This window comes from Astatotilapia calliptera, chromosome 7 (assembly GCF_900246225.1).
Source record: "Astatotilapia calliptera chromosome 7, fAstCal1.2, whole genome shotgun sequence".
Lineage (NCBI taxonomy): Eukaryota > Metazoa > Chordata > Actinopteri > Cichliformes > Cichlidae > Astatotilapia > Astatotilapia calliptera.
Genome location: NC_039308.1, coordinates 14,836,675 through 14,849,252, shown reverse-complemented (window position 1 = coordinate 14,849,252; position 12,578 = coordinate 14,836,675). Strand labels below are relative to the sequence as shown.

Below are 12,578 nucleotides of genomic sequence, written 5' to 3'. Positions count from 1 at the left end.
ACATGCCAAACCGTTCCAGTCGTTGCCTTGCTGCCCCCGTTGACACCATTGTAAACCTGTGATCAAAACACAGGTTACACATTGTGAATGTGTAGTCATAGGTAGTTCAGTTGAACAAAAAAAGGTTCTGAGAGAGTTTGTCATGTTTTCATAAGAAACAGTAAGCATGGAAGCTAGTTGTACTGTTTAGCGATTTAAAAAAAAAAAACTTTTAGTGTGAAGCACTTTAGTTTAAATGTGCTATAGCAAAAAATGTACTTACTGATATGAAAGATTTTTTAAAGACTAACTTTCTTTTGCTGGAAAGTAAAAAAAGAAAGTCCAGGAGATTTCCACGGTGAAGTTGTGCCTCTACGTCGACACGACTTTGATTTTGAAACTATCTTTCAACCTTGACTAGATGTCCTGAAAAGACGGCCACCGACTATTCAACGCTGAAATACTTGCTGGGAAGCTGCTGATAAACAAAGGATGCTAACTGAGGCAGCCACTGCTAAACAGTCAAGCAGAAACATGACTTTTATTGGTTGCTTGCTTTGACATGGCCACTGCGGGGATGAAACAGAGTGCATCTAAAACATACAACTCAAGTTTCTGCATAGTTTGAGTTTAGAAGGAGCAGTCGGTAAATGTGCCTATTAGCGCGCGCACGCACACACACACACACACACACACACACACACACACACACACACACACACACACACACACATATAAACACACAACACAGCCCATTGCATTGCTCTGGGGAGTTTGTCACTCACAAACAAGCATGCCTTGGACTGTAGTTGGAATCATGAGCACCTGGAGATAACACCATGCAGGCACTGACGCTGGACCGCTCCATCAAACAGCAATACACCTGCCAGGTGGATAGGAGGAGGGCCCCTTCAGGGAGGTTTCCAACTGGAATGTCATTGCATTCATCCGCCGCGTGAATGTTGTAGCCACAGCAGCTCCCACACTCAGTCAGCTCCTTGAGTGCCCCCAGTTGCCTGTCTTACCTAACAGGAAACGGCTTCTGGCCAAAAGAGGACAGCTCAGCCAAATGACTGCACTTGAGTCCAAATGACAGACAAGCATAAATCAGAGATCTTTGCTCCGTAGTTAGATGTTTGTAAGCCATGTTGAGTGCTTATTGCCAAATGGCAGTGGCAAGAGGTTGTATTGTACAATGCTGACTTGACAGTCTTGGCTGTAATGTGCAAGATATTAAAAATACAGAAACCAAGCGCCACACTCCGAGTATTAGCTCAGCTCAGGACCCGGTCTGCTGACAGCATAGCTATTCCAGATGGAGGAACTAGCTTTCCTCTTTGTTACACTGGAGAAACATCTGCACTTTAATTTAGAGAAATGCCACTGCTGACGTCATTTTGTTTGTTTTTAAATTTTGAAGCACTGGCTATTAATGGCCTTTGTGTCTGCAAAGCTTGATATCCACCAAGTGGTCTGAGGTGGCCAAGCTTCTTTTGTTGACTGGTGGTTTGTGTCTTCCTTTCCCACATTTGTCATACCTTTGGGAAGGATTCAGCATATTTTGGCTTTGAGAAATTTGCCAAAGCTGAAGATGGTCCCAGTGAAAAAGACGGAGCAGCGGCAGGCCAGGAGCTGAGCGCTGTTCACAAATGAAAGCTGTTTACTCGTTTCAGGATTAATTTGACGTTGCTATTGCAAAACCTGTGAAAAGCCTTCCTCGTTGTGTGGACCTGCGCTGTATTAACGCTCAGCGTCATCAGAAGGACAGGAGAAAGAGGTCCACGAGGCCCGCAGGGCCTTTCGGCTGGCATCGCTTAAAGGACATGAAGAACATGTAGTAACATTAAATATTTTATTGATCATATGTAGCAATCATAATTGTTCAGGAAGTTGAAATAGGTTGTGGTGACTTAACACATGAAAAATGCTCAAACAGCACTAAAATGAAAGGACCTTTTGAACTACAATGCCAAATTCGAAGTAAAAAAATACATGAATAAATGAATGAAACAAGCTGCAAAGGTAGCTTATGAGGTGACAGCCTTGATTCATTTCACAGATGGATGCCAGCCCCCACTGGCTGTTAATGATGGGACAGACTGGGCTGATCTCCAGAGGTGTGTTTTCCCCATCAGGCGGCTTGCTCTCACTCCAGGCAAGACAGGAACATAGCAGTAATGGAACAGAGCGAAAGCAGCAGGTAAAGCAGACTGTGGTAAGTGGCAAAAAGTCTCTTACAAACCTCCAAACAAGCTGCTGAATTTATACACCAGGTTTATTGATTCGCTGGAAAAAGCCTGACAGTGCAACAGTAGCATAGAGTGTTCAAGTCGACACCCTTTTTAAATTTGTGACGTATGAAGAGTTGGCCAGTTTGGGATTTTCAAGGATTTTGAATCTTTGAAGTCATCATGCCAAAGTCCAAGTCATGAGACCATCTTTTTCTGGAGGGGTTTTGTGGAGATCACTCTAAAATCATCAAATATATGGTTTTACTTAAGTTCATACTTCTGGCTACATAAGTAAAATTACAGAGGAGGTCTGAGTAAAGAATAACAGGGTCATTTAGATGTAAGATTATACTAAATCTAAATCTACACCTTTCAGAAAATAAAAACCAGCTACTGTAAGCATGCTATGCTTTTTGCTAAATGTTAATGTCAGCATGCTAACAAGCCAACAAAGATAAAAGAAAGAGATAACATGCTGATGTTCAGCAGGCGTTATCTTTTGCAAACAAAATAGATCTGAAAGTTGACGGGAATACTCTTAGTTGATGCTCCAACTTGTCACAATGCGTATTAACTTGGATATGACCTCTAGCAGATTTCATGGCAATTACTAACTAAAGAAAGCAAATGCCAACTTCTTTGTGCCATTACAGTAAAAGTATTATTCCCAGCTTCTGTGCCCCATTTATATTTGTACAGTGTTGTAAAGCCTGGAACAAACTAGTGGTCTGACAGACCCTTGAGCCATAGCATCAGCATCCACATTCAGTCCAATTTTTAGGACTGAATAGTCAGTTGATTGTGCAGAACAGAATCTTCTCCTGCCTTACTTTCATCCTGCTGCACTGCTGTGTTTCTTATTAGAGGGTGTTGGAACACTGAAGCAACTAACAGTTGTACTGTATGAACAAAGCCATGGAGTATTATAGGAGAGCACTGCATAGACAGTATAAATCTCAAAATGCCACATGCTCATTATCTAACATCCTTGGTCAATCACAAGTGAGCATAGCCTGAATAATCCTTATTTTCGACACTGAAAATGGCCAAAATTCATAAAACTGACTTTATTCATTTTATTCAATAAAACTCACCAAGAAAGTGTTTACTGAGGTCAGAGCCAAGGGTTGTTTTCCCATTGACAATCTAAAGAATTCAAAGTATTTTTGTTACTATGGGTATCGCCCCCTAGTGGAAGCTAGAAATAATGTGTAACGTAAATAACAACAATAAAAATGCCTCTTTAGAACCAGCCTTATAGAGTAAACACATATGTTATAAATGGTAAATGGATACCCAGAGTCATCAAAGCAAAAGCAACATATCAGTTTGTGTGTAGCTAACAGCAAACCATTTTCACTTGTTGTTGGTTACAATAAAACGTACATGACTTCCTACAAAGGTGTGAGGATCCATCAGCGAGTGAGTGATACTAGCCCATAAATCTGTAAAGACTGTTCCCTGACTTATTTGGGCTCCAAGACAGATGGAAGATTAGTCTGAGGCAGCTTTAATCATCAATCCTTAAAGCTAGAAGCAGTGGCCCTATTTTAATGGTGTGATCATCTCCACAGAAAGCAAATGAAGTAAACCTGCCAACCAGGCGAATGAAAGAAATGAACATGTAACGCTTTGCTGCCATCTACTTATTTTCACCTTTAATGTAATAATTCAAAAGCTAGCTATTTTTGAATGACTTATGTGAGCTTAGCTGGTTACAGTTATGTCTTGTAATTCAATTTTCGTCTGTTCTCTTGTCATCTGTTTCACATGTACTGTGTGATGTTGCACTTTGAGGATGACACATGGCTGCAACATGCCTTCCTTCCTGCACTTGACTACAGATGAAAATGTTGCTATTGCAGGGCACCTCCTGCATGTGATATAAACTCGCTCCTGAATAAACCAATTTAAAAAAAAAAGCAAAGTGGAAGAAGCTCTGAATCGTGTTGACGACACAAACTTCCTTGCCTTGTAGGATCCACTGAAGCAATTAATTTTCTTTAGCCCTTTCAGGCTACTGGGGAGTTCTAGGGAGCAAAAGCCAATGAGGCTTTTTGAAAGTGTGGTGAAGTGTGGTGGAGGAAGTGAGTGCTGCATCTGCTACACAGCATGCACCTGCATACAGTGGGGCAGCTGGGATTTATCAGGCTGCAGCTTAGTGGTCCAGAATCAATATATGTGACTACTGCCAGTGTCTGACTGCCAGATGCAATCCAATAACAGTACAGTTAGTACGAACACCTTTTTAAAAAAGTACACTGGACATAAAATGCTACGAGACAGAGAGAGAGAGAGTTAAGTAAACACAACATGATCCAAACTGAGGTCTGTCCAGTGAGCACTAAACATAATTCAAGAACCATCTGCGTTTTATTTTTCAGCTCCATCCCTGAAAAATACTTCCTTTTTTTCCAGCACTGTTGCTGAAAAATAAGGCAATAAAAAGTGTAACACTCCCAACCATTCAAGTGACATTACCATAGCTGAGAATGGAGCACGACTACCCTCTGCTGGACGAGATGTGGGACTGCATCTGGAGCTAAAAAGGAAAGTTTTTGATATACAAAGCTTTGTGTAACCACAGTGCAGTGTGGCATGGGGGCGGGGGGCTTAGCAATGCAAGTGTGCTCAGGCTATGTTGCAGTTGTACATATTAGCACACAGATTCCAAACCGGGCTACACGTTGCCCAGTGGACCACTGCACAGTGGGGTCGGATATAGGGCCAAATGCTGAATGTTAAAGCCATGTATGAGTTGTAAAAACTGCTGTTACCACTACAGGTAAGCAAATCTGTGTTAGCATTAAAATTGCTTGCGAAGCTAAACAAATAAGCAGCAAATATTGTTGAAATTATGAATAGAAATATGGAATATTTTACCAAAGACGTGAATGACATGGCTATAGCCGTCTTGAAATATTAGCTTTATGTGAAGTGTGGATTACCATCAGTAATCACGGGTAAACAGCTGTCGTCAATAAACATAAAGAACTGTTTGAGCGCAACTAAAGTCACAAATTAATGGCAGCTTGCTAACCAGCAATGTCTGACTGTAGTAAATGGTAAACTGAAAGCAGTCCAGAGACCAGACTGAAAAATGAGTTCAGCGTTTGTTGAACACATGTGAACATGAGAGGAGGGGTGGATGAAAGGGTTTAAAGCTGACAGACCTCTGGGGGGCATGAGTAGCTTTGGGTACACCACTGCTGTAAAAGAGACTTGTAAAAGGTAGTGTTGCCTTTTCTGATAGTAGATGACTAAATCCAAATGTTGTGCCTTTAATCATAGGAATGGTTGATTTAATCATTAAAATGACTAATAATATAATAAATTATCCACATTTGTATGGTGAACAGCAGAGTAAGAAAAAAACTGGTTAACTGGTTTCACATTTGTTGTTCCAACAAAGAAGAAATATGAGCAAGTCATTCTTTGCCCTCACAACTTGTAATGCTTTTGTCATTTTTTATCCTTGCATCATTTTAATGGGCTAAATTATTAAAACACGAGTATAAAAATGACAAAAAGAATCTTTAGTTATAAAACAAAGTGTGTTACAAGTGGTCTGTGTTAAGAGTAATTAAATCATAAAGCCCTGCCATCACACTTTATCTGTCTCCATTCACATTGTGTTTTATGGTTCAAGTTGCTGATGCAGTTAATGGTGATTGATGTGACTTTTGTGGCTCATCGAGAGAAGAAAAACAAGCAGACAATACACCGTTTACTCTCCAGGCATATTTAATTGGCACAGTAAACACAATACAAAGTATTCAGTGCTCCAAAACACAAGCATGTGGCCTACCGAATGGAACACAAACGAAAAAGTGCAAAAACACACCATCTGGTAGACCTTACAAAGGAAAAGAAGTCTTACTTTGCAAAGCAGATAAAGTAATGGTAAGACTCTCCATAGTTAAAATAGATGTTTTCCTTTTTAAACTTTATTTATATACTCATATATATTTTCTCTAATTCCATCACGCCATTTCCACTGTACACGCGGGTTATTCTGGGGCATCGACAGAAAAGGTTTGTGGTGGTTTCGTGTCAGAGCAAAGCCTGCCCTAAAGCTACTGCTGCCTCATCGGATTTAATCATATCATTTGCCAGACATTGTTTGATCACCGTGATGTGTGAAGCGATGAGAGGGGCGAAAGCAAACGTGGTATTTGATTCAGCAGGGATTTGATCATTCCTTACATCGGCAGTCCAAATGATCAGTACGTCCATCATTCCTCCACACGGGGAGTGTTCATAAAATTCTGCATTAGACAAATATACGATGGCTTCATCCAAAACATAAAAACAATGTAACGGTTACTCATGTTTGCAGTTAAGGGATTTTAGTCCCATTCAGGTACAATAAGCAACAACATATCATTCCAGCTTTAAAAAAAGAAGAGAGGAAAAAAAAGGAAGAAAAAGAGAATCTTCACTCGTCATATATGAAACAAAAATGTTAAAAAATCACGTGCATTATGTGCCATTGAGCAGGGGGAATCAGTGGACATCATTTCTCTACCCTGACAGTTTCATGATTAGAAATTTGCCCCCTCGAGATAATCACATCTTCGTCTCCTCACCATACCACAGCGAACGTCAGCATCGTTCCTCCTCTCAGTGAAACCTGGTTAAGGCCCAAAACGGGTGATGATCGGCGTGTTGTCACATTTCAGTCAAAAACTCACAGGAAAACGATCACAGTATATTTTCATATACAGTAGACAGTAGGTGGAGCTTGTTACAAACATCGGGTGTAACTCATATCTTCATAGGTTTCATTTTTGGGTGCTGCTTGGACCAAGTGGAGCCACTTCCACAAGGTGATTAACTTTAAACTAACAACTTGCATTAGACGCTCTGATCAAAACATAGCAAACTAACACTTCTCATACGTACTGTACTTACAAAAAAACAAAACAACCTTGACCTATCTATGCATGAGATCATTCAGGAAAAAAGAAAAAAACAAAAAACATAATGACACTTTGGGTTCCTATCGTCCTTTTTTGTGATTAAACTACACAAATTTGAGATCACTTACTTTCTGTTAAAAACAGGGAAACATGCTTTCTGAACAGATGACTGAAAAAACATGTACGTAATTAAAAAAAAGAAGAAAAAAAAAGACCCACAGGCACCAAACCCAAACAATAGCATTCAGGTTAATTCAAACAGTATGACTAGGCAATGAGGGTTAACTGAACTTAAAGGCTGGAGGGAAGGGGCGTAAGCAGGCTTAACACCCCCACCGCCTCCTCCAACCCACCAGCACAGGGGCGAGGAGGAAGACAGGGCAAGCATGCAGCACACCACAATGCTGAGGGACCCCCGCCCTGTTGCAAAAGAAAAGAAAAAACAAAAAAAGGCTTAAAGCAGCCAAGGGAGCTAGCCTGAGCCGCCATAGCCTGAGGGAGGGAGGAAGGGCTGTGGAGGTGAGGAAGGGGGTGGGGTGTGGTCAGAGAGAGGAACAGGCACCAGTGACAGAACAAGAAATGGCTGGATGGTATGGATGGTGGATGACACCATCATCTAGAGTTCTGCCCCTTCAGCTGGTCCTGGATATGTGGAAGTGATCTTGGTGAGGAGGAAAGTGGAAACTGTGACACAAAAGACCAACGACCACTGAGATCAAACGAACGTACATGAGAAGCACAGGAGACAAAGACAGATGATTAGCACCTTCAGTTCTTCTGATTCCAGTTAAGTGAAACCTGCAAATACAGAGCTGATTTAAGTGGAAGGCGTGAGTATGAGCATCTTGTGGCGTCAGATGAAGCTGGGATGATTCTGTCTCGAGTCAGTGAGCGAGCGAGCGTTTCATCCACCTGCTTCTTCTGTCCGTCCGCTCCTGTCGGTCTCCGTCCTGTCTCTGACCACACCCTCCTTCATGTATGTGTGTGTGTTTGTGTGTCACAGGGCAAAGGGAAGGAAAAAAGAGAAGTGGCAGAGCCAGGGAAGCCAGCAGCCTCAGTCATGACCGCACATGGTGCGAGCAGTTAGTTTCATTAAAAAGCAAAGCGTTGCTGCAAACAACATAAAGCCGTTTGTGTACTGCGGCTGTGACTGCTGAATGGGGGTTAAAAATGGAGAAGTTATGAGCACTAAATTTTCGATGCGTTCTGTCTAAACTTTTTGTTTGTTTGTTTGGAAAATTCAGATGCGTTCTAATCGGCCGTCTCTCTTTCTTTTAGACTCAGGTCATCTTTCTCTCTGACTCTGTGAGCATGTGAGGAACGTGGTGGTTTCTCCGAGGCTGCTTGCCCTGCCATTCCTCAGCCAGCCTCACACTTTTAGGAATCTGTAATTCAAAAAGGAAAATACAAACAACAAAAAATAACAAAAAGAAGAGTTAGCTTTAAAAAGAAGTGAAGACCAACCCATATATTCAGATATGGAGAGGAGGTCATTGCATTAAATATGAGACTACATTAAACTGGTACTACTACTGTATCTCCAAGAAAGACGTGTGTTGTACGACCTGAATTAACACAAACATGCATCTGTTTAACTAAAACCACTGGGCTTGAATGCATGTTAGAATGAAATGGCTGTACTATCACAACACGCTGTAATCCTGTTACGATAAAACTCCCACAAACGCCACAGCACACACCAAATTTCACAATTTCTGTGTGTTAAACCTGATGTAGAGTTACACCTCGCACATACGGCCATGCTATGGCTGTAACAAATCTTCAAAACTGATACAAGGGACCCTCCAACTCCCAAAATCATACTATATCTGGCCTGTAGTACTATTTTTAGATCTGTGGTGTCAAACATAAGACCAAGGGTCCAGAATCGGCCTGGCAAAGACTCCTAACCAGGCCCACTGGACAGCTTTGGAAATTTCTTTATAAGTTTTCCAGCTTAATCTTTAATGATAAAAAACAGCCTATAACTATTCACACTACACTAAAGTAATTCGGTTATAGAAAAAAAAAATGAAATGACAGAAACGTTTTGTTTTGTTTTTTTTAAATGTGTATACAGTAAAAAAAAAAAAAAAAAAAAAAGGTATTTTCTGTGAATTAACAAAAGAAAAATGCTATTAATTACAGGGCAGCCAATGTGCTACACCTAAAACTTTTTCTGTAATTTGTTTCTTACCATTTAAGCCCAAAGAGTCATTCTAACAGATTTCTGTCATTTACTACAGCAGCTTTTCTTTATTATGTACAAAAAACTGAGATGTCCCGTTGAAATTGCACCTTATTTTAAAAAATTATATTAAGATATCTCAAAGTTTAAATGTTTAATTTGACTTTTTTTACACTTACAGAAAGAGGAGTAGAATGGGTATGCAGCTATATGTGGTCCACAGTGTGAAATGCTTTTGTCATCCCTGATCTAGACTGTTTTGGTGCGAGCAGATTTATGTAAAACCCGTTTACCTAAACTGTCTCACTGGGCATTCATAGCAGAGTGACAGCATGTACGATCGTGGCTCAGGAGTTAGTAGTTCGTCTTGGAATCGGAAGGTTGCCGGTTCGAGCTCGGACAGTCTCGGTCGTTGTGTTCTTAGGCAAGACACTTCACCCTACTGGTGGTGGTCAGAGGGCACGGTGGCGCCAGTGACTGGCAGCCTCGCCTCTGTCAGTGCAGCTGTGGCTGTAGCTACAATGTAGCTTGCCATCACCAGTGTGTGAATGGGTGGATGACTGAATGTGGGGTAAAGCGCTATACAAATACAGGCCATTTACCATTTACATCAATGGTGCCCCCCTCTGCTAATGTTAGCTAGCTGCATGGTTTTTACAGTTAGTGGATGTAGTTGCACAGTAAGAAAATAGCACTAGAGGCCAGAGGAAAAATGTGTAAATTCTATTTTGAGGTGAGTTGTGTCTTTAAAAGAGTGAGAGTGATTTTTGAGAGAGCCCTGATCTTGGAAAAGAGTAACAGAGCACTGAAACGACCTAGAGGCTACACACACACACCATGCTTTTAGTGTAAACACTTCAGAGACCGATGCAAACAAACCACAAAGCTTTAGAGTCATGACCAGCTCCATATCCCAGCTCAGCCTCACCATACATAGTTTACTTCAGCTAATACTTCAGTCCTTTATTCTTTTACCACTGGCCTGCAAAAAAGGACCAGAACAGCCCAACACTGTCATTATCAAAAGGTGAATTTAGAAAAAGGAAACATTATAAGGCGGCTATTAATGTTATTAAACTGGACAATATTTTAAAAAATGACCCCTTACAGGGGAAAATAACTTGTTCTTGTTGTAACAACACTGTAATTTATCTAGAGCATGCAACACTTGAGAGGCAGCAGCATGATTTTTAATCTAGTTTAACCTACAAAAATATCTCTTGATATGTCTTCATACTGTACAGCTGATTTAAATTACATTTGCTTGATTGCACATTGAGCATTCTTTCTTTTTAGGTACGTCAAGTGACCAAAACACAATAACGTCTAAAAATGTAACTTTGAGTTGATGGTCACTGCCTCTTCACATGGTGCTTACATTCACTCAGCTGATTTATCACCACACAGATTCAGCTTTGGCCACAGTTCTGGCTCAAAGTCTTAATTAACAGTGTTTTTATTTGAGTAGAATATTGTTATTCAACATTTTAAAACCTAAAAGAAAATCAAATACTGAATGTCTCAAATATACAGGTGATCACTGTTAGGTGCTGATTTGCGCCATCATGAGCTTTGAGTGTGCCATGTTTTATTTTCAATGACCACTAGGTGGCACTGCCGTGAATAAGAGAGGCTTCACCTCAAACACTTCTTAGACATGATATCTGATTGGCACAGCTCACGCTACGCTATGAGGCACAATGGACAAATCCGATTGCTCCTTCTTTGTGGAGCGGCGTGAAGTGTCTGTGTGTGTGTGTGTGTGTCTGAACTAGCATCTATAATCTCTGTAACTTGCCCCATTCGTTCAGCACGTGAATGGAATACAGAGTAACAAAAACTGTCATAGCAAGAACTTGCTGAGTTAAATGTATGTCATAGCACCTTTGGCATTCGTTTCCAAAAACACTTCAACGTAGGATGTGGGCACGTATCCTTCCTCATCCTCGTTCCTCCGCACGCGTGTCCAGCCATCTCCTTTGTCTTCTTCTATGACGTACAACAGCTCACCCTCAGCCACGGAGATGGTGCCCTCATTGTGACCTGCAGGAGAGAACAGCCGCAAACCAACAGAAGATAAGAACGCTGGCTTTGTATATTAATAGGAACCATGTTGATTAGTAGCGCACTTTGAAAATCAGAGATGCAAGAAAAGAGGAAGCAAAACCAGATGCTGTACAGCAGGGATATAGTCAGAGACTACTTGTAGAAACTCCACAGGCACTTTAACATGTCCTGAGTCAACATATATGAATAAGCACAGGTAGTTTTAACAATTAGTAGTGCTTCATGTGATCCACCCATTTTAACAGAAATTCTAAATTTAATCTATTTCTGAAAAGTAAACATTTATGGATACATTAGTTAGGAAAGTGTTACTCAGTGTAAGCCCCTCTTATTCAGTTTTGGAGCTGGGGGGCTGGGGAGCCAAGATGTTTGAGGCCCTACAAAAAACCATAACCAGATAATTAAGGGAATACAACTCCAAGATGAACGTTATTGTGTTACAGTTTATTTGTTTTTTGTGATGTCGTTATGTGGTTAAACTTTGCTGCTTTGTTAAAGGTTGTGCTTTGCTCAAGTAGATCTCAATAGACCAGATTCCAGTAAGTTTAATCTTTTACGCTGTACTTGCGTAACACAATTATGTGGAAACCTTATCTGTAATCAAATTGCTTTTTTGAGAGTACACTCCTTTTTTACTTTTGAACAAATGTTTGAGTATGAAGGTTTTATGCCAAAACACAAGGTATACAGGGCGGTGAGCTCTCTGGAAATATGTGTAACTGTAATTCATTTACGTGACTGTAATCTGCAACAGTAGGGACTGGGGTTATTCCTGGGACTTTTCTCTCATTTCTTGTTGCCAGTAGGGCGGGTAGCATTTGGTTATGTAGCCTTGCTGAAAGAAAAACCCTCCAGAATGACTGAATGACTGCAGTATTACAGAATTACTTTATTACTGCTATTCTAATATTCATGATTATGACTCATCAAAGGTCTGAAAAACTGAAAAACAACTGAAAAACTAGTTTAACCTATACAATGAACCACAATTTCACCGTTAACCCAGCAATCGCTACAGCTAAAGTAAGATAGATCTTTACCGCCTCTTTATATGCACCGAGCTTTATGTTTAGCAGCTTTGAATAATTTTCCAAATTTGATTTTGAAATAGTGCAACTGAGAAATGAGTGTATTTTTATTCATACTCCTCCACACATTTGAACACAAAGATCGCATCCCTACTCCTCCTCC

At 40.6% G+C, this 12,578-nt stretch overlaps 1 protein-coding gene across 17 annotated transcripts in view; it reads right to left on the bottom strand.

Moving 5' to 3' along the window:
* Positions 1–5,931: 5,931 nt before the first annotated feature.
* fnbp1b (formin binding protein 1b) overlaps positions 5,932–12,578 on the bottom strand; it is a 38,606-nt gene continuing 31,959 nt past the window's right edge. For 16 of the 17 annotated variants that reach the window (XM_026173311.1, XM_026173312.1, XM_026173313.1 and 13 more), the window contains one exon: positions 10,309–11,363. In XM_026173311.1, the coding sequence (XP_026029096.1) occupies positions 11,185–11,363 (179 nt within the window). In that variant the 3' untranslated portion in view covers positions 10,309–11,184. The other variant, XM_026173310.1, reaches the window with a different exon arrangement.